Genomic DNA, 23,661 nt, shown 5'->3' with positions numbered 1-23,661 from the left:
TTCTCAGAGTCGCCAGAAAACAGCTGTCCAGCTTAAAAAGTTTATAAAAGCTTATAAAAGTTTTAATATATTGAAAAATGCGTTTTTGCCAGCAGCTTTACGTCTATGTGGTTTTTAGTTCTAATTGACTCCTGCAAAGGTGGTGGCGTTGTCAGACCAGATTTCCCTGAGGCAACATCTGGTAGAAGTCTCTTCTCTAAATTTATAATACAACTAAGATAGCCCAACCTAGCTTGATTTTTACCAATTTGACAAAAGCTGCACTGAGCACGACACTGATTTTGAAATTGATGGCGATGAGAGAGCTTGAAGTGGAGGGAAACGCTGGTGAAGCCGACAGTGCTGAAGGTTGGTCCGTTTGCGGTATTATCAGAGGCAGTGGAGAATTGGAAATAGTGAACAATAATGTTTGAAGAAATTGAGACTAAGATTTAGCTCCCTTAAACAATGCGAAGGTGATTTTATGGTTGTTAATAGTTTTTCTGATCTTGCCTGCCGGTCGTGTAACTGAGCGCAACATGTTCCACATTCCCCAACCGCTGGCAACGACTTTTAGGAAAACTGTAAATTCATTCAACGACGGAATCACTGCTCCAGTGGTCATAAAAGTGTATAAAGCGTCATCCACCATCTCCTTCGGAAAATCGGTCATGTTGGCTTAAAATTATTTCAGTAAAATATGGTTTTACAATGCTTTTTCATGAAAATAGAGGCCCGGTCGTTAAACTTAAGTGCTCGTTCGAAACACTATCACCCAAAATGCTTCTGAGAGCATAGCAACAATGTTTTACAAAGCACTTGCATAAACAAGTGCTATCACCCAAAATGCGTCCCAGAGCTTGACCGCACAAACAGACGATATATACAGGTTGTAACGAACTGATTTTTTACTTTCAGCTCGCTACGAGATTCGTGCGGCTAGTTCAGTAGATCGTGTGTGTTTGTCCCACCAAATTTATATAAACGTGACCGCCCAGTAGTTCAGTGAGAAGGCACAGAGTTCAAGGGTTCGTAGTGGGTTTATTGCGGGGATAATTACAGACGGCTTGGTTTTTCGGATGTCCTTGACATCGCCACTTGTGGCCCTTGGTGTCCCCGACCATTCTGGTTGTCTCGGTGACTTCCCGTCAGGACTTGGTGCTCCAGTCCTGAAGCTCCCTGAAGCTGCTTGGCCCTGACGCGTTGACTCGACGACCGCTTGGCAATGACTCAGACTCGCGAGGCCCGTGCGGGCTTAGAGAAGCGTCAACGCTCTCAGACGTTCCAGGATTACTCCTTTTGACACACGACCCTTGCGTTGTCCAGTCCCACTGGGTTTTCTGCTCAAACCAGGAAGCTGCTTCGCGCTTCACTTCGCTTCTAAGCCTAGTGCCTTAGCCACACCCTTTCGCTTGCTCTCCGTGCTCGAGCTCTTGGGCATACGTCGATAAGGAACTTCTCTCCTTCTGGCTCGTTACTCTCGGGGTTCGGTTGCGCCGTTGCAGGACTTCACCATTCGGAACCGTAGGCTCTCCTTGAAAACTCCACTCGATACCATACTGATCGACAGCTCTCTCTTCTGTCTCGTATACTCGGGGCGCCGCTCCAGGGCTTTATGTGTCGGAACCGTAGACTCTCCTGGTAAACTCCACACGAGGCTTTACTAACCGACCGGTCTCCCTTCTGGCTGATCACGCTAGGACCTGCTCAATTCTACATAACGTACGGCGCTTATGCCGAGACACGCCAAAGTAGTGCTTCGGCGAGGTACACTGAGTTTAGACAGGCTTTCCCCCGGTCTCCACTGCTCAAACTCCGACAGACTCTCCAGGCGTAACGCGAGTATTTCGTGGACAGGTATAAACAGTTCGCTTTGACTTAGCCGTGTAATGCCCTATGAACCTCAGCCACCTGTGCCTTTCAATTTGATATCTTATCTTGATGGTTTGGCTTCTCGTGATCAACTGTCTATCTAGCTGTCAGTATACTGCGGCTTTATATAGGGCCTCGGGGAACCGTTATTTCCCTTTTTGCGCACGGCGCGCGGGATCTCTCCACTCCGGGTCCAAAATCCGTGTCTCCAGTTTGACCGACTTGTCCTTTATGCGCACCTTCCAGCCCAAGTCCTACATATGTCACGCCTGTGTGCCGCTCCGCTGCTGAGATGTGGCACTTCCTCTCTTGATCCTGTTATTCCAGCGCCGGCGGAGTACCGTAACTCCCTTTTGCACACTGCACTTTCGCTCGGCCCGTAAAGTCTCCACTCTCTCTTTCTCTATCCTTGATCTCCAAACTGTCTCGTTCTCTAAACTCTTACGTCCTCCAAATTCTCACATTTTTCGCCCTTGATCTCCAAACTCTCTTCCTCTCCAAACGCTCTTTGCCGCGCCGTTACGACGTGAATTCGCCCCATACCTGGTAAGCTACCGGCCATCTGCTGTTACTGTCGCGTGTGGATTGTGTGAGTTATTCAACTCCTCACAACCTCCTTAGCTTGAAAATAAATTTTTTTTAAATATTGAATTTAGTTTTATCAAAATCGGACGATTATATCATACAGCTGTCATAGGAAAGATCGGGAAATTGTTGGGAAAATAATATGAAACAAATTTAGCTTCCGCGATTTTTTACATATCATCTTATAATATTGGGAATATCATTTTTAATTATTTTAAAAATTTTGAATTAAAATTAATAAAAACGGAAGACTGTACCATTTAGCTGTCAAAGAAACAAACAGAGAAATAATGAAAATATTTTTTTTTTAATATTACTGAAACTGCAAAAATCCTAAAAAATTTCACATGGTGTTACTAATGTTGATTATTTCTTATAACTACATGGGTATACAAACTTCGTCTTGCCGAAGCTAACTTCCATTTTTATTTGGATTACAGAGAATCCAATAAGTTTGAAAATAGGGGAACAAACGTTCCTAACAATTAACTACCAACGCTGATCCAAAATTAAAATTTAAAAATCGTTTTCTGTCTGCGCTTTGTGCTTTGCTTTTTCCTCTCCCTCCCAGTTTCAATACCTACGATCCTGATTTTCTGCGAGTGTCCTTACAAAGCCTGTAAAACGCAATTTTTTCTATTTGCGTTTGACAAATCAAATTGGTTTGCATTAATCTTTTTAAAGATTACGTCTCTCTTAACATTTTTAAGCAAACAAATCAACCAGTTTAAACCTTTTGGGATGCACCCACAGCCTTTATTAAATAAAAGCGAGTGACAAGAAAAACAAAAAAGTTTTGTTTTTATTTGTGCTTGTTTGGGTGAGGGATCCGATTTCTGGTACTGTTTTCTGCTTTCTGTTTTCCGTTTGGATATGCCTTGAAGGCGAAAATGCTTCTTTGCATATGCTGTTAAGTTATTTATGCGCAGTAAGGAAGCGTCCAAGCTCTTCGTCCGCATGGAAAAAGTTTTTCGTCAGTGTTAAGGTTGTTTACGTTGTTGCATATTGTTTTTTTATTCAGTCTCAATTTTTTCGATTTAAGTAGGCAACGTAGGCTTGTGAAGTTGTCATTTACTGTGTGATACGATGGTTGCTATTTCAGTTTCTGGCCTTGGTTATTTCTAGCCTAATATGGACCAATTATTTTCTTACCCAAAAAAAAGTTTGCACTTGTATCGATAAAAGCTGTGATACTGTTGAACAATTAATCGTAAAAATAGAATTACCTTGTCAACAACATGTTTTTGAGGTTGATTAATCGAAGAGGGAAAAGTTTTTGACAATTGGTTCAGTCAGAAGTGTATAAATCTGGCTGGCTACTTTGTATGATATTTAGGCCATTTATATATAGCAACCCTCGTAAAGAGGGCTTTGTCAGACATGTTATTCAGAGCGGACCCGCGAATTTCCTGAACATTTTACGCAGCACCACTCAACGAGGAAGACAGAAGGAGAAGCTGGTCGCGTTTATAACCGAGCTTTTATATTTCATAATTTGTAAATCAAAATTAGCAGTAAGTCTAAGATTGAAAGTATACAAATGAATACAACTGGTGTAGTTCAACATATTTCCGAGTTTTTATTACAAAGTGTGTGAAAGACCCCCAGAGTAGACTTCTGCTCAATTTTGACGATCGGGTGCGAATCGTCACAACACCCCTTATATGAGCTATTTGGGGATCATGAGCAGTAAAACTATGAAATGTTTTTACATTTGAAAGAAAGTGATAGCAACGAATAGAAAAAAATTGCAAGCAAATTGCCTCTAAAAGTTCAAACTTCTTGATGGCAAACCGGTTTTGTCTGGAAATCTAACGGGACTTTCTAAGCGGGACTTTTTGCAGCGCAACTGTACTTAGCAAGAATTTTTACAAAACAAAATTTCGCTTCAAAGTAGTCAAACGTTTAATATAGTGATCCGATTTTCATTATTCAAAATGCATTTTGAAGTTGAAGGTATTTACTTTAAATGTATATATTAAGAATTCAATAAATCGAACAAACTTTTCGTGAAATTATCAAAATCGATTAAATATTTTTTGTCTATTTTGTGAACGTCTTTTTTATGTTTACCCAAAGTTTTAATTTCATAGGCAACATAAGTAAGTGTGTGTTCGCACGCCTACATATTTTTAATATACGAGTATGGTGCTTCAAAAAAGGCAAAGGTAAATTTGCAAAAAAAATTGTTGATTTTTGGATGCGTTATGAACGTATGAAATTTTATATTTTACAATATGTGTCTGATTGGCTGACAATAACGAAGTCAATTTTATTAAAAAATACAAAAAACTTACCCCAAGAAAATGCGAAAAATGCGTCGGCGTCTAGCTCAGCTGGTCGAAATTGATGAGATCGCTGTCTATGCATTACGCAACGAAAACCAAACACAAAATGTATTGCCAGTGGATCCCACAAAAGTCATTTCTCTTTTAATGGAGACCGGAATGACCAAACACCAATATTTGTTGATTCGGAATTTTGTAAACAGCAAAATATTATTAGATTTTTTTCTAGCTATCAATGCATTTTATGCCCTAAAAAAGATAGATGTCTTGATAACATACCTGTAGACGAATCCTACGCAGAAGTCGAACTTCGAAGCTTGTTAAATAACACCGCTTCGAGCATACTTGAGCTTTAATCTAAAGTTATTGAAACAATTTGAGATGATTCTGTTGCTCATCTATCATTAAGCAATCGTTGTTCAATAATGATGTAAACGACAAAAGTTTATTCGTTACTTCTTACGTGCCTCTTCAACTTAATTTAAAAACTATTTAAAAAGTAATTTGGAAAAACCCTCGTACCAATTCGATTCCAGTTTAAAAAAGAAACGAAAGTATCAAAATCAGAGGAGAAATACTTTAAGGAGAAAATAAATTTTCTGATACCTACAGAACTATGTGCAAGCATAGCTTACAATTAACTATGGTAGATGGAAAAATTTGTAAAATTTGTAAAAATTTTAATGAGTATGCCCTTGATACTGCCAAAGGGTTAATCAAGGAGTATCCCTGGCACTATTTGCCTGCGACGGTTCACAAGGTGCTTATTCACGGATCTGCTATTATAGAGCACGCAATTGTTTCAATTGGAGAGTTATCGGAGGAAGCTGCGGAGGCGAACAACAAAGAAAGAAAGAAATGCAGACTGAATCATACCCGCAAATGTCACGAATACTTACAAATACAGACATATTATATTACTTGCTTTTACGGTCCGAACCATAATTTACTGGGCAGAGAAATATTGAAAAAAGGACATTTTAAAATTATTTTCCTCAGTTAATAGCTTGCTTGACGAGACGTCCTAAAATTTTTTTTTATAATTTTCAAGTTACAACCATTGTAAATTTTGTTTAGTACTTAAATGGCTCATAAATTGTTATTGTTTATTGGGGTTCATTGGTTGGCGGATTTTTTGAACTACAAACACTATTTACGAAGCTTGGTAAAACTTTCAGACGCGATTCCATATAAGCGGAACCACTGTGCGGTGGGAAAAAGAGCCCGGAGGAAGAAGTCATTGTAACCGTGACCTCAAAAACGGATGGTGGCGAGCTACTTCAGTGTAGAGTAATGCCGTGTTGTACTGCACTAGACCCTATACAGTAAATGTTCCGTAACCAACCATTTTTTTCAAGACTGTTAATGGGTATTGATAATAAAATTTAATTTCATTTTATTGGAGAATATAATTTTTGTTATTACACTTTCTAAGGATTATGTCCATTGGCCGCCATTGTAAAACGAGTTTTTCTCAAGACTAACCTAAAAATTATAAAAAATAAATGAATTAAATTTTAGTACATTGTATAAAATAAAATATTATTATTAATAGTTTTTATTTTACGGGCAACCTAGCGGCTATGGTTGTGTGGATAACACAACATGTAGGCAACTCTGTAGTTCTCGAGGGGGTCGGTAGGCCTTTTCGATTAGGAAAGGGATCGACCACCGAGTGGTCCCTTCAGGGGACCACGCTCCAAAGAGTTATATATATGAATTATAAAATTGCCATAACAAATGGATTTTATTGGTGCTCAAATATTTTTAATAAATATTTATTTATTATATAAATATAAATAAACAAAAGTATTATTAGTGAAATGTTTTTATTGCAATCGATTATTCGATATCGGTAGGCGTAATGCTAATCGTAACGGGTTGCCACCACTATCCAACGTCGCTACCAACTCTCAACCAATGCATGCTTCGAATTTAAGCATTGTAATTAAGTTTTTTATAGTACTTTTAAAAATTGTTTTTTTGTTGTGCTCTGAAGTGTCGTCAATAGCTAGCTACCATCATATATGTTGTGCAAGTGAAATACCTAATAAACAGGGGTGTCGCAGAAATAGGCCACAGATTTGGGGACGGTTTGAAAACCAACCCATCATAACCGTAGGTGTCACAGAAATTGCATCGATTTTCTTTGACCATTTTCCAATAACTTTTAAGCTATTTATGCATTTTATGCAAATTTATAAAAATAATACTTGTTTACGAACCAGCCGTCAGTGTGCATAAGTTGTTGCGAGGTCAAGGAGCAAGTTGCGGAAGTAGATTATTTAATTAATAAATAAAACGTTAAGTTTTATTTTTTGAGCTTTATCATTTACAGACATTGGTTTTGTGTTCAAAAATTGTGGAACTGAATTGTAAATACATAACATTATTTTTAAATAATTATTTTAGTGATGTTTCGTTTCTTAAATATATATTTTTTCTTTGCTAAATGACATTATAATTAAAGAGAAATATTTACCAATAAAAGAAGAGATATCGTCAACCAAAATATTATTGGTGCTGCAAGGGACACCTGCGTAAGTCTTGTTTTCTTTGATGTAAACATTTTGGTGAACATTTTCTTACTATTTTGATTACAGCCATGAGATCGTAGTTGCTTCCAGAAAAGGTTTTAAATAACTTGAGGGGGGTTCTTACAGATGAGTTTGGTGTGGATAAGAGCTAGAGCAGTCAAACTTGGCATGCCTCGGTTTCCTGGGCAGATTCAGTGGGGTGTCACAACCACTCTAACGCTTACAATCAATGTGTTTGTCTTATCAATACCTATAGACCTAACATTCTAACGCCCACAAACTGTTTAAACTCTTAAATATGTCTGCCGCCCACATAACATCGACTGAAATAGCCGGTAGGTGGCGCCCTAAAATATCGCTTTGCTGCTTATATATCTTCATTCTACTTTTGCTCCTTTAAGCTGAGTAACGGGTATCTGATAGTCAAAGCACTCGACTTCTTAATTTTTTTATATTTCACGACGTTTTCATTCCTGAAGTGTTACGTAGGCATATTAGTTAAAAAATCTTGGGCCGACGGAGAGTAGTCCGATGCCGGCATAAGCTACGTCGTATTCGGGTAGTGTGATCTTGGTAAGCCTCTCTATATCCAACATAAAGAGATTAAATGTTTAAAATGCCTGGAAAAACAATATTAGAGCGTAAGGTTTGTCAGTCGTCAGTCCACACTGCCCCACAAGCTCAGCTCTCGCTTGATCCCAATACGATCGGGCTGTGCTTCAGCCATATTCCCTCCCCTTCACACATTCGTGTGCCGATGGATTGTAGCGGGCCACTCAATACGATACCTTAATGCCAAAGTTTTCGTCTCTTGTCACCCCCCTTATTAAAGTTCTAGCACACCATAGTTTGAATTCTTTTTTACTATTAACTATTAAGGTGCAATAAATCAGCAAAGCGCTGACTATTCACAACTGCAAACGTCGGTCAAATTGCTCTTGCAATTGAACATACTACTACAAGGCTGATACTTCCGCTAAAAAGTTAACAAGAGTATATTAAACCGGTAACGAACTGATGTTTATGGTCATCCCACCACCCACGTGGGCTTAGGGAAGCGTCACTGTTCTCAGACTAAGGTGAACAGATGCTACTCTCTCCAGGATTATTTCTTTCGACGCACAATCGCGTTCCGGTAATTCTCTGGACTGTAGATGGAAAATATTACCATGGATACTTAATCAATTCCTTAGCAGTACCGATGGCATACTCATTACATTTTTCCAAATTTATTTTGTACCTTGAGTCTATAGATTAGAAGATAGTGGCACAAGAATGGATAAGGTTTTGGTTAAGCCCTGTAATTTCAAAAGCCGAATTGGGATTTGAGAAAAATTTTCTAGCCACATTTCCACCGTTTGACGATCCACTACCTCCGTCTCTGGGCTTGTCCACTATTATTCCCATTTTTTCCTGAAATTCCGATTATTTTTATGCTTTTGGTCTAAAACTTTTAATTTTTGCGCCGGACCTCTTTGCTTGCCACATTTAAATAACGGACTTATAGGAAAGATGTTTGTTTCCAAAGAAACGCATTTTCGCATGAAGTGAGGATAAACCGAATTCGAAAAATTTCTTGTTCACGTCTTTTTTCAAACATTCATCCAAGTTATTCATCTCTTAAAGACTTGCTCCATATATATAACATTTTGAAGAGGATGACTCACTTAAAGCGTTGTTTACTTTTTTTTAAGATAGTCAATTTAAACTATTCTATTATCTTTTTATTATAAATATTTTATCCCTACAGTTCAGTTGTCCCTTTCTTAAACTGAAAACGAACTGGCCTGTAGGACTGTGTTGATGATGGCAGCGGATTCTTTCAAATCATTGAATGTCCTTCTTTTTTCATTTCCATTTAACGTTCATTTAACTATATTTACTGCGCTTTGTTCTATTTTAAGACTCTGCAAAATCAACCTTTCGACGACCACAATGATCATATTCAGCTATTTTTATGAGTTGTATTTTTGGTAGACTTAAGGACAATAGACTCTATTACAGTTAGCCAATCATATAGATATGCACAATGTTTTAGAAAGTTCGTTGGGTTCGAAATTTTAGCCGTTATTCACAATATAATCTTGAAAACTTTCGATAACTTCCCAAAATTTGGTAGCGTTGCTACCATCTTTGGTGCACCATAAATTCAAAATATATTGTCGTGCAAACGCACACTTATTCCAATCTCTTTTGAGAATTAAAAAAAGAAATAATTAAAACAAGAAAGGAAACAATTGATTTCATTCCCATTCATTTTCGGATCTTGCCTATGACAGCTGGATTAAATATTCGTCCGATTTTGATAAAATGAAGTTTGGTACTAATTAAAAAATGTTATTTCCAAGCTTAGGAGATTTTCCTACAATTTTTTCGATCGTTCGTTTGGCAGATACCTGATATAGTCATCCGATTTTTATAAAATTTAATTGTTAATTCAGAACTAAATAAAAAATTATAGTGTTATTGTGCTATTCAAATTGGGCGCCATACTGTTATGATCCCTGCAAGGACCTGTGTGGCTTTCGGGCTTTTCGCCAGGCTAGGTCATGTCAGGGTCGCGAGTCTGCGAACTCGGCCCACCGCACACAACAATAAATATAACGTCGACTTCTTAACAGAAAGAACTGCAAGCTTACATTGAAATTAAAATTCAGAAACAAAACCACTCGCAACATAATTATTTGGCTTCAACTGCTTTGACGTCTTCAATGTCCTGGAGACCATGAATTGCCCTCTCGACCTTTTTTTTGCAGCAAATTAGGAAGACATGAATATGGAGTGTCTTCTTAATTTATTTGACAATTGTTTTCATATAAGCGTTCGTATTCCTACGCATATGTAGATTAATTTAGCATGTTCTAATTAGAATTTTCATTTTTCAGTGTAGTTGTTCCAAGTATGTTGTTTACAATTATTTTCTTTTTTTTGGCAACCTAACCTACGTGTAAGAACTCTCATGGAGGGTTCGGGGAATATTGGCAAAGTACTGATTGGTTACATAAACAGACATAAAACTTCATTAATACACACTTGCAATAATTTTTGGCAATTAGCTTGTGGCCCACATTTTAGAAAAATGAATATGCATAGTTTAAGCAACTATGTAAATAAATAAGGGACAAAGAAGTATAGAATAAAAATTGTATTAAAAAAATATATTATAAGCAAATTATGAGGCCTACTGGCTCTCGGTGTCGCCACTTGGAAGGTAACACCGAAAAACCAGGAACGGCTTATAACCGTCTCGACAAAATAAAAAAAACTGAAGGTGCCAGGTTATGGCCACTCCTCACGGAACTTCCAATTGGAGATTTCCCAACAAAATAAACTAAGCTAGCTCAGTCGTCTTGAACCGGCTAATCCCTTCCAAAATTAAATTGGTCTGATCGAGCCTAGAAGAAAAAAACCAATAAACATGGCCTCACTCCTTGACTTCGACCACTCACCTTAATGTTCTTTCGATCCAGCTTCCCAGCTTCTTGGCTTCTGGACTGATTTTTGGGCACAATCTAATTATTAATTTTCAATGGCTCGCTACTGCAGCTGCGTAACTGACTTTGTCGTTGCAAAAACAAATGGTTATTCTTTTTGCACTTCTTTAGAAAAGGTGGAAAACAAGAAAGGAAGTTAACTTAGGCAAGCTAGCTTCAGTTAAATTAAAAAAAAAAAAAACAAGAAGGGAAGTTTACTTTGGCAATCCTAAGTTTGTATATTCTTGCAGTAAAAAAAATAATCAACGTTAGTAACACGCTGTGCAATTTTTAGGAATGGTTACAAAATGTTATTTCTAGGCGTAGGAGGTTATATCTTAAAAAACACCAAAGATATAATTTTGATCCGATTTTGATAAAATTTAATTTGAAATTCAGAACTAATTAAAAAATTTTATTTCCAAGCGTAGAAGGTTATATGTTAATTAAGAAGAACCGCTATAGTAGAGTGCCTCGACTAACAGATACCCGTTACCCAGCTTAAGGGAGCAAAAGGATATTGATGACTCGTTCTTTGTTGAAACCCTTTTCGCTATGTTTAGTTTGGTAGGTGTCTTTCTTTCTCCGCGGACTTTCCATGAACGCTGATTGCCCGCTGATCCTGCGTTTCGGTAAGCGTTTCCTTACTTACAATTGGAACATTGAGGCGTTAGCGTGACTGCCACTCCACACTTGTAGCAGGACTGACGTATTTTAACGACGCCGCACTATTTAAAGAGGGGAACCGGTTTCTGGCAGTTCCAACATGCCATTGTTTTCTTGGCCGCTCCAATATAGACGGATTCAATCGTATAATTGTTGTTTTCCATAGAGCCCTGTATCATTTCATCCACCGGCAAGTATCGGATCCGAGCGACTCTTCCAATACTGGTTTCTTGTCTTGGTCATATCGTCTTCCATATTCCGGACCAAATGCCCTTTCCGCTTCCTTGCGTATAAACATATTGGCGATTGAAATATTTGTGACATTTTGCCAAAAGTTCTGCCAAGACTTCCTCGGTGGATAGTCCTGGCCCTTTCGATCGACCCCTTTGTCCACCATTGTCTGACCTTCCTCTGCTTGCTCATCTCCAACAAACAACAAACATTTCTGCCTAACTTCGTCATTGGTGGTTGATCGTCAATTTTAAGTGATGATTTCTACTTAAGAAGCGCCAGAAAACATGTAACATAAAACTAATTAATTTATTTTCCCCGTTACCCAGCTTAAGGGAGCAAAAGGATATTGAAGATACATAAGCAGAACAACGATATTTTAGGGCGCCACCCACCGGCTTTTTCTATAGATGTTATGTGGGCGGCAAGCAGATTTAAGCGTTTTGGCCATTTGTGGGCGTTAGAGTGGGCGTGGCACCTTTTTTTGAGTTTGGTATAAAAAACTGTGCAGCGCAGCAGCCAAAACGCCCTTCCTCGACTTTCAAGTTCTTCGATCTGTTCTTCCCTTATATCTTCGCTAAGCCATAGAGTCAAGCCTCTGTTGTTTCTGGTTCGAAGATTCCGCGTCGTTTACCAGGAAGATACCCGTGTGCCCCATTGATAAGTTGGCAGGTCTACCGACACTGCTTGCTGGTCTTTTAAAAAAAGAGTTGGCAGGACCTAACGGGACAACCCTATCGATTACCTAAAGTGGCGACAACACAGCACCCGTTTTTTTGTGCGTCGTCCCACAGAGATCCTTACAGATCCATATAATTTTGAAGGACTTTTTTAAGCGGAAGTTAGGTGACGTTTTTTCGGTGAAACTCTGAGGACTTTTTCTTGGCAGGGAAAATTTAAAAACTCTAGGAAAGCATAAACAATGTTGACGATTAACGTTCTTTTTATTTTTAATAATTCATTGTTTTTTAATTGTACCGTCGATACTAGGCGAACCGCCGATGGCAAGCTAAGTTGGTCTATGCATTTAAAATCAATGAATTTATTTAATAATACAAATAATAATAGGTTAACTTAAAAATAAAATAAAGAACATATTTGTATTTAATGAACTTTATTTGTTACCATTTAGACATTATTGTGCGACATCCGTTCTAATGTTTTTTTTTTAACCTAACTTTTAATTTGCAGTTAACATACTAATTCGTTCTCTGTTGTACACAGACGTGTTTTAAATTCTCTCCCACATTTATTAGCCTAGCTTCTAAATTACTAATTTTATATATTCCCGAAGTTTTTCATTTTCCCGCCGTTTGAATGGAAATTATTTTTTTTGTGCTAAAACCATTATTATTATTATTAAATTGGATAATAGTTACCGACGTGTGTGCATTGTTGCTGTTTTCTATTTACTTTGTTGATTTGGCGCTCCCTAGCACCGTTCTTTCTGCTACATTCTCTCAACTTCAGTCACTGGCTCTCATTTTCGAGTAAACGGGTCTTTGCTGAATTGTTTTTATCGTCCTTTTATTCATTTTCTTTGAGGATGATCTGATTGGGAACGAGTCATCAACGAATGACGGCACGGTTCAATCGCTACCAGATTCATTGATTATAGTTTCGCTTGCGTCATTAAGACCTATTAACCGGTCACCGGCTGGTGTCACTTTGTGTGCTCTGCCGCACCTGATTCTGCTTCTAACTAATATCATCGCACCTCCTACTGTACCACTTACTAGCACGATCCCTAGAAAGAACACCTATAGACCTGCTCTCTCTTCTCCGGTACCACTCACTGTCGTGGTACCTAGGAAATCTATTTTGAATGCAGCACTTACAGTAAATGATGTGATGCATATTGTCACAAACCTCTGGCTTCCCAATCATAATGGTAATGACATCAACAAATTTAATTTTAAACAGATAAGAAATTACTCATAAATTAAAATACTTGTTTCGCATGGGCTTTTCCCGAAACATCTTCCATAACATCTATATAAAAAACATGAAAGAACGCTATAGTAGAGTGCCTCGACTATCAGATACCCGTTACTCAGCTAAAGGGAGCAAAAGAGAAACGGTGCAGCAAAGCTATATTTTACGGCGCCACCTACCGGCTATTTCAGTAGATGTTATGTGGGCGCCAGACAGATTTAAGCGTTCAATCCGTTTGTGGGCGTTAGAGTGGGCGTGGCACCTTTTTTTGGTGAGTCGATAGCTTTTTATGAGACAAATAAATTTCTATCATAAAAACTTTAGGCGCTACAGTTCACGGATTGTGGGCGTTAAAGTGGGCGTGGCTCCTTGCTGAAACAAACCTGCGCTGTGCTGGAACCCAAGGAATCTGCATGCCAAGTTTGGTTGTTTTAGCTTTTATAGTTTCCGAGATCTCAGCGTTCATACGGACGGACGGACAGACGAACATGGCTATATCGACTCGGCAAGTGATCCTGATTCAGATTACATATACTTTATGGGGTCGGAAACGGCTTCTTTTACCTGTTACACACTTTGCGACGAATCTAGTATATACCCTTTTACTTTACGAGTAACGGGTATAAAAATAGCTCCCTGTCCGTGACTTCGTTGTCGGCGCCCAGCTCTAATTTAAATTCAAAAAACTGAATTTTCACTGTCATAATGTTTGGACGCTTCATAGTAAACTCTTTACGCTTTATAAAAACAGTTCAATCTTTGAAGCCGTTATTTTTGGAGTCAAATCCAATTTAACTTCAGTGTTTGTTGATATTTCTGAATCATGAGGTATTGAATTTATTTCCGTAAAATTATTTTCCCAAAAAAGAAGCATTTTTTTAACCTGCTCCTAAATATCCCCTGGCTTTGAATTTAACGTGTACCTATTGCACCTGTCCGCCATACATTCTATCTCTTTGTTCCTTGCTGAAACTGACCAACTTATTGTGCTTTGTTACTTTAATCTTCCCATTTTTGCTTAGTGGGAGAGTATTGATTCATTGGCGATGATTCCTAGAATGCAACATGATTTTATTGATGGTCTTGTTGAACTATTTTTGCAGCAAGTTAACAAGTTAATTAAAAACGAAAGTGGAACAGTAGAACAACAGACAAACTTTAATAAAAAAAATAAAAAGGCCCTCGCGAGTATTTTGTTGTATATTAAACCGTCGCAAATTAACTATGTTAAACACTGCACATCTTCATAAAAGCTTGCAAAAAGCTGGCTATTGTTCACATGCCTTCTGGACCGGCCCTTAGAATACAGTTATCCAAACAATTGTTATATATGAAGATGTCAGAGTCAGACAGTATTAAAGTGAATTTTTATAATATTGAGAATATAATTTTTTATATTGTTAAGAATTTCGAATTCAATTTCTTAAAATTGGACTACTCTAACATATAGAAATGGTCTGAAAAAAAGAATAAAATAATTTTTTTTAAATATCACTGAAGTCTGCAATAATCCTTAAAAATTTAACATGCCGTTACTAAAGTTGATTATTTCTTATAACTTTAAGGGTAAAGAAACTGCAGCTTGCCGAAGTTAACTTCCTTTCTTGTTTAACATATAACCTCTCACGCTTGGATATAACATATTTTACTAGTTCTGAAATATGAATTTAATTTATAAAATAATAAAATAGTTTTCATGCTAGACAAATTTTTTTTTGCTAAAATGTGTTTGCCCAAATGATTGGGCAATACCTATCGATTGACCTAAAAAACTTTTCCACTCCCACTCTAACGCACAAAAACGGCATAAACGCTTAAATCTGTCAGTTAAAGGAAAAGTGACGAAGCTATGAGTATTGTTTTTCCCAAAAAATTGCGTTTTCACTTTAAAAACCTTAAAAAAATTTAAAAATTGAAATAAAAAAAATTTTAATTATTATTTAACGAATAAACTTGGGTTTTTATATCTGATGATCCAGCACCGAGTTATGAGGGCCACCGCAATTCAACTTTTTCGAGACACGTCTGGACAATTGCTACCATTGCCATATTTTTGAATAAAAAAACTTCCTTTCAATGTCATTTTTTAAATGTACTATTTGTTGAGTAAAAACATTTTAACTGCGTTTTTAGGAAAAAAAATTATGGCTTTTTTCGTATTAAATAACCGTACTTTCCCCTTTGCTAAACATGGTGTTACTAACGTCGATTATTTCTTATAACTGCAAGGGTATCCAAACTTCCGTTTTCCGAAGTTAACTTCCTTTCTTGTTCTTACATCTGAATAGTTTTGATTGGAAAGTTGTGCGTTAAGAAATGTGCAAGGAAAAATGCATTACTAAGAAAAAGCCTGTGTTGATTATTTTTGATCTTAGTTTCCAATAAATTTGCATACGGACGCCAGCTCTATGGGACATTGGGTTATTTTTTCTCACCGCACAAACAATAAGCCGCGTGAATACTGATTCCAATTTGATGGTGGGAGCCTTGCAACCATTTGATTTTTAAATTGAATACAGAAGAGCTACTTAATTCGAAAAGCAGAATGCCTATTTTCAGTAACAAGGAAAATATAGGAAAAGCGAAGTGGCTTAACGCAAATATCGTTAGACTGGATAATGGTAAAACAACGAGAAAATCCCAAAATTTCGGTAATCCTTCATAAGTAGAAGAATGACGATCTAACGTTGTCACTTGTCGTCCCTTATGAAAGAAGATAAAGCCGCTAGGGACTACAGTGGGATGCTACATATAGGAATATATAATTTTCCAAAGCACTTAGTAACTGTTATTTTGCGTTGCTTAAAGACAGAGAGGAACGCCAAACGAAATTAAATCTAAAGAGAGGATTTCTTGGTGGTTGGGCATTGGAGGTATACTAAACTTTTTTTGTGAAGCCATTGAGTAATGGACGAGAGAAAGTCAAGCTCTGTAGATATGTTTTACCAAGGTCATACTAAAACGGAAAAAGGGAAAATTATTATTTCTTCATTTTTTGGTACTAGGGATCGAAAATAAAAGTTACTTTCTCTTTTTTTTTGAGTACAAGAAAAAATTCAGTATCTGACGTTATAAGACATTGTGTTTGCATTACCGCCATTAGTTCTATTTACGGGATATTTTATATAAAACTCATAAATGAATCGTTATTCTATAAGAATTAAATAAAATTCAAGTATTTTTAAAAAATGTATTTTCCGTTTGAAAATAACAGTATTCTTTAAGTTTTAATTATTATCAAATCCTCCCAAACCTTTACGAAATGGCAAAAATAGTTCATGCTACCCAAATTAGCGTTGAAGTATTTTTTTCGTCCTGAAGCCTATTCTAACAGACCTCTGAAACGAGCTTCGTCAGAGCCAATATAACATAATACTATTAGTTAAGTTGTTGAACCATTCGAGTCATAAGATTCAACATGGTTGAAACTCGAAAAAATAAAGTTTCCCTGCACTCAACATTCAAAGTGTTATTATATGTGTTTGGAGCTAGCACTGACTTCTGGGCCAGAATAGTGAATTCATTTTGTTAATCGAAAGAATTCTGTTATGTTCAAATGGACATATATGAATAATTGTGTATACCAATATTATTAAAACATTGATTTCTCCCATAAAATAATCATAAATTTCGTGGTCTATAGTATTTGAAACCAATTTTTAAAAATAGTACCAGTAGCGCATTGTCATGTTCTGTAGATAGTCAGTATTATTGCCCAAGAGCCGTCGTAGTCAATATTTTGACTTTTATTTTTGATCGAAGTAATAAAACTCAGATAATACGATTTATTCTTTTATTTGTATAAAAAACAAAAAAAAAATTTAGTTGAAAATAAACTAAGAGACGTTTTATTTTTCAAGTTCTATACAAAACTGACACGATAATGATTATTTCATGGGTGATTTTGAAAATAACACTTGTAAATAAAAAAGAAGTTAACTTCAGCAAGCCGAAGTTTGTATACCCTTGTAGTTATAAGTAAAAATCAACTTTAGTAACACCATGTGAAATTTTTAAGGATTGTTGCTGACTGCAGTGATATTAAAAATATTATTATATTTTTTTTTAGACAGGTATTTGACATCTATGTATTGGTTAGAGTAGTCCGATTTTAATTAAATTGAATTTAAAATTCTTAAAAATTAAAAAAATGTTATTTCCACGCCTAAAAGGGTATATGTAAAAAAAACACGAATGATATAATTTTTTTACATATTTTCCGACTTATTTTCCGATCGTTTCTATGGCAGCTATGTGATAAGTCGTCCGATTTTGATAAAATTTATTTCGAAATTCAAAACTAATATAAAAATGTTATTTTCAAGCGTAGAAGGTTATATGTCAAAAAGCACCAAAGATATAATTTTTTCATATTATTTTACCACTAATTTTCCGATTGTTCCTATGGCAGATATATGATATAGTCGTCCGATTTTAATAAATTTAATTCAAAATTCAGAACTAATTAAAAAATGTTATATCCAAGCTTAGAAAGTTATGTCTTAAAAAGCACCAAAGATATAATTATACCCTTGCAGAGGCAAAAGGTACCCCATAAAGTTTATATATTCCTGATCAGCGTCACTAGACGAATCGATTGAGCCATGTCCGTCTGTCCGTCCACCCGTCTGTCCGTCCATCCGTCCGTTTCTACGCAAATTAGTCTCTCAGTTTTAAAGCTCTCGGGCTAAAACTTTCCCAAAAAGTCTTCTTTCTATTGCAGGTAGTATATAAGTCGGAACGGATAACTATATCTTATAGCCCCCATAGGAACTATCGGGGAAAAAATTAAAAAAAAATTTATATATTTCGTGTTTTTTAATATGTAACCTCCTACGCTTTGAAATAGCATTTTCTAATTGGTTTTGAATTTCGAATTAATTTTTATCAAAATCGGACGACTATATCATTTAGCTGCCATAGAAAAAATCTGAAAATTAGTGGTAAAATAATATGAAAAAATTATATCTTTGGTGTTTTTTAACATATAACCTTTTAAGCTTGGGTAAAACATTTTTTAATTAGTTTTGAATTTCGAATTAAATTTTATCAAAATCGGACGACTATATCATATTGCTGTCGTAGGAATGATCGGAAAATTCGTTGGAAAATATTATGAAACAAATTAAAGCTTTGGGAATTTTTGACATATTATCTTATTATATTGGGAATATAACTTTTTATATTTTTAAGACTTTTGATCAAATTTAATTCGAAATTCAAAACCAATTGAGAAATGTTATTTCCAATAATAATTTCATATTATTTTACTACTAATTTTCCGATTGTTCCAATGACAGCTATGTGATACAGTCGTTCGATTTTTATAAAATTTGATTCGAAGTTTAGAACTAATTAACAATTTTATTTCCATGCTTCGAAGGTTATATGTTCAAAAACACCGAAGATATAATTTTATTTACATTTTTTCCCTGAAAGTTTCTATGGGAGCTATAAGACATAGTTGTCCGATCCGGCTGGTTCCGACCTAAATACTAAGAAAGAAAGTATAAAAGTTTTGGGAAAGTTTCAGACCGATAGCTTTAAAACTGAGAGACTAGTTTGCGTAGAAACGGACAGACAGACGGACGGAGAGACGGACGAGGCTAGATCGGCTCTTTTAGTCACGCTGATCAAGAATATATATACTTTATGGGGTCGGAAACTTCTCCTTCACTGTGTTGCGATCTTCTGACTGAAATCATCATACCCTCTGCAGGGGTATAAAAATACAGTTACGATCGAATTTTGTATTTTATAAAGCCTCAACGATTCAATGGTAAATTGAATAATATGAAATAAGACTTATGCAAGGCAAATCTAAATAATTAAATAAATGATAAATCCCAAAGAAACTTTGAGATTGGGCACGAGTTCGTATATATTTCCAAATGACAGTGTCTGAGAATGTCCTAAATACGATAAACACTTTGTTGTGCTGGAATGCTAAAAATAATATTTGAAGGCTAGAAATCTTACCTGTCATTACTTGCATAAATTCTGTAATATATTTATTTTTTGATTACTTTTTGTTTAACATATAACTATCTAGCAACTTACCGTCAAAATCAACAGTACCGGACCCATCCGCATCGATTTCTTCTATGATCATATCCAAGTCTTGGTTAGACAGTTTATCGTCTAATTCGTGAAGAATACCCCTTAGTGTTGCAACTGTTAAATAGCCTTTTCCTTCTTTATCGTATACACGAAAGGCCTCTTTTAACTCATTTTGAAGGGCTCCTACATCTTCCTCAACTTCGATAAAGCGGGCGGCCAGTTTACAGAACTGGCTGAAATCCAATTTACCTGATGTTCCTTTATCGACCTCTTTAATGAGGGCTTTAACCGCTGGCGGTTCCAATTTCTGACCCAATATTTCAAGTATGCTGGAAACGTCTGCATGCTCTATCCATCCTGCACCGTCGTGGTCAAAAGCTTTAAAGGCATTTCTAAGAACTAATGTAATATTTTTTTTATTGTAAGTAGTGTAAGTCGAAATTTTACATACTTCTCAGCTGTTCTTTATCATATTCTCCATCAGTCTACAATAAGTGGACAACCAGACATAAAATATAAAACCAAATTGAAAGTTAAAAGCTTATTTATAACGGATGAGGAACTAAGTATATATTTTCTTTTTAGATGGTAGAATAATATTTAAGACAAGAAAGGAAGTTAACTTCGGCAATCCGAAGTTTCTATACCCTTGCATATATAAGAAATAATCAACCTTTCTAACACCATGTGACAATTTTTCAAGGATTGTTGCTGAGTTCAGTGATACTAAAAATAAATTATTTCATTCTTTTCTTTAGAAGATTTTCTTGACATTTATATGTTAGTGTAGTCCGATTTTTATTAAATTGAATTCGAAATTCTTAAAAATTTAAAAAATGTTATTTCCAAGCTAAGAAGGTTATATGTTAAAAAGCACAAAAGATATAATTTTTGCTTATTTTCCAACTAATTTTCTGATCGTTTCTATAGCAGCTATATGATATAGTCGTCCGATTTTAATAAAATTTAATTCGAAATTCAAAATCAATTAAAAAAAGTTATTTCCAAGCGTTGAAAGTTATATGATAAAAAACACCAAAGATATAATTTTTTCATATTTTCCAACTAATTTTCCGATTGTTTCTATGGCATTTTGATAAAACTTAATTCGAAATCGGGACTTAATTAAAAATGTTCTTTCAAAGCTTGGAAGGTTATAAGTTAAAAAAAACCGAAGACAACATTTTTTAAAATTATTTCCCCGATAGATCCTATGGGAGCTATAAGATATAGTTGTCCGATCCGGCTGGTTCCGACTTATATACTACCTGGCATAGAAAAAAGACTTTTGGGAAAGTTTCAGTCCGATGGCTTTAAAACTGAGAGACTAGTTTGCGTAGAAACGGAGGGACAGACGGACATGGCTCAATCGACTCGTCTAGTGACACTGATCAAGAATATATATACTTTATGGTGTCGGAACGTCTCCTTCACTGCGTTGCAAACTTCTGACTGAAATTAGTATACCCTCTGCAAGGGTATAACAAGGAAGAACGCTATAGTCGAGTGCATCGACTACCAGATACCCATTACTCAGCTTAAGGAAGCAAAAGGATAATAAAAATATATAAGCAGAAAATCGATATTTTAGGGCGCCTTCTACCGGCCTTTTCAATAGATGTTAATTGGGCCGCAGACAGATTTAAGCGTTTTAGCCATTTGTGGGCGTTAGAGTGTGCGTGGCACTTTTTTGTGGTAAGTCAATAGCTTTTTTCTTTACGAGTAACGCGTATAAATACAATTGTTTTTGCTAAAATGTATTTGTCTCATTAAAACCTTTCGATTGACCTAAAAAAATATTTGCCACGCCCATTCTAACGCCCCCAAACGGCTAAAACGATTAAAACTGTCTGCCGCCCACATAACATATATTAAAATAGCCGGTATACCATTGGTATAGCCATTTTTTTCTCCCTCAAGCTGAGTAACGGGTATCTGATAGTCGGTGCACTCGACTATAGCTTTTTTCCTTGTTTTTATTTTATTTTTGTCGCCATTCCCTACAAAATTTTGTAACAACACCCAAAAAATGTCAAAAAAAGTTTAAAATATCATTTATCTGAAAAAAAGCAAAAAAGAAAGCAAAATGTAGCATACTGAAGATTTTATACCCTTGCATGTCGTTTCAGTGCGAGCATTATATGTACAAAGCTCTTAGATTTTTAACAAACTAAAAAAATAATTTTACACATATAACAATGAAGAAAGTTATAAATCTAGAACAAAAGGGAAATGGAGATATTGTAAAGAGGTTCCTACCCGATATTTCAATATTTTATAATGTGGACGTGGAAATGTTTTTTAGGTCCACCGATAGGTATTTAAATGACTAATACATTTCAGTAAAAATTTTATTTTCTGGCGTGAAGACTGAGGACGCCAGATAAAAAATAATATCTCCAAAACTATAATAGTATGCTAGGTGGTTCTAGAGGTAGGCACGGTGATTCTAGAGGTTCTTGAGCATTTAAAATAATCTTTTATTAATTCTTGATATCTTTAATAAAGTGTAATGCTATAGCCCACAAACCGTTTAAAAAAAAAATTCCAGATAGTGACAATAGCACATTGCTTATATAAGTGATTTCGACATTAAAAGCTAACTTTTTTTGGTTATTTCCTCTTAAATTTCATTTAACATACCATTTTGAACAGTTTTGTTTACTTTAAACTGTTTTGAAGGAATTTAATATCAGGAAAATCTCTATTTATAATAAAATTTTCTTTTAAATATTTTATATTCTCTTCCTATTTTGTCAATTTTTTGCAACAGGAGGGACACAACAGCTAATGAACCGTTCAATTTTTACCAAGCGTCTAACAATTCGTTTTGTGTCTATCGTCAATTAAAAATATCAACTCTTCACCGAGCACTAACAATAAAAATGTAAACGGCTACAACTGCATAGGAAAGACCAAAATTTTTTCCTAATCGATGATAAACGAGGATACATAAACGCAAAGCAAGGGAAAGTTTTCTTTATATTACCCTATAATAAAATTTCAAAAAAGTTATATGTATTAGGATTCTATATCCCCTCAAAGGAGGGAGACAAAAAGTTGTTTTTTAAAACAGAAACACCTCTTAACGAGATAACGTGACGATTGCAACATTAACCATACAAATGTTATTATATCAAATTTTATGACAAAAAAAAATTGGTCATAAAAAAATAAACCTTTTAAAAATTTTCATCTTGCCCGCATAAAAAATTTTTAAACGTATATAATTATTTAAAGGCATATTCCCTTGCAGCTTCCCGCCGAATGAGAATGTTAATATATTAGTCAAATATATTTTAAATATTTTCGTCACAAAATTTTATATCACATTTTGTGTATGTTGAAGGAGCAATTGTCACGATTTTTTAAATTATTAAGAGGTATTTTCGTTTGATATCTAAGTTTTATTTTTATTTGATTCGGTTCACTTTTGCTGCCTTTGCTGAGCTATTGCAAACGCAGTAAAATCACATAAATATTTACATATATATACTAAGGGCTTTTTGATTTTTTTTGCAAATATTCACAGAAATATTAAGATAATGTTACACTTAAATTTACTAGCTTATAAGTTGGTCCGAACAATATATAACTATTTTCGTATTATTTTTAAATCATTTTTGACATCCTTCCTTAAGCAATTATCTAATTTATAAGTACGATTTTAATTACATTTTTGTCTTAATTTACAGTAATAATGAACAACTTTATTATCAAAAATAACATGGCTATTATTAATTTCCTATTATTTTCCCAGCAATTATTTGATAGTTTGCATGGCACTATATAATCTACTTTCGGAATGCCAAAGTCTCTATTCTCTTGCAGGTTCAAAGGTTTTCGAATTTAATAAAGCTAAAAACTTATTAAACGTATATGTAAGCCCAAAATCAAATGTAACGGTCTTGGTCATTCTTTGACATTAATTATCAGATTAATTATTTTGATTAAAATACTAAATTAGTTAAGTTAGAAGTTATATGCCACAAAAAAAAACATGATTTATTTTTCATATGGGAGCTGTAGGATATA

At 35.3% G+C, this 23,661-nt stretch overlaps 1 protein-coding gene across 1 annotated transcript; it reads right to left on the bottom strand.

Annotated features, from left to right (window-relative positions):
- Window positions 1-6,094: 6,094 nt before the first annotated feature.
- Window positions 6,095-22,460, bottom strand: LOC108035867 (troponin C). Its single transcript, XM_017111616.3, has 5 exons — window positions 22,270-22,460; window positions 20,078-20,111; window positions 19,627-20,025; window positions 19,546-19,566; window positions 6,095-6,209 (listed from the first exon to the last, which is right to left on the bottom strand). Exons 1-5 carry the CDS (start codon window positions 22,270-22,272, stop codon window positions 6,205-6,207), a joined length of 462 nt encoding a protein of 153 aa, XP_016967105.1. The 5' UTR covers window positions 22,273-22,460; the 3' UTR covers window positions 6,095-6,204.
- Window positions 22,461-23,661: the final 1,201 nt, after the last annotated feature.

Source organism: Drosophila biarmipes, unplaced genomic scaffold (genome assembly GCF_025231255.1).
Source record: "Drosophila biarmipes strain raj3 unplaced genomic scaffold, RU_DBia_V1.1 ptg000004l, whole genome shotgun sequence".
NCBI classification, from domain to species: Eukaryota; Metazoa; Arthropoda; class Insecta; order Diptera; family Drosophilidae; genus Drosophila; species Drosophila biarmipes.
This window is presented reverse-complemented; position numbering and strand designations above follow the sequence as displayed.

Excerpts from the sequence above, each read along its gene's own strand:
- LOC108035867 (XM_017111616.3), bottom strand. Across the intron at positions 20,026-20,077 it reads TGATAAAGAACAGCTGAGAA|TTCTTAGAAATGCCTTTAAA; the intron begins GTATGTAAAATT and ends ATATTACATTAG. Across the intron at positions 19,567-19,626 it reads CGGTACTGTTGATTTTGACG|AATTTATGCAAGTAATGACA; the intron begins GTAAGTTGCTAG and ends AATATATTACAG.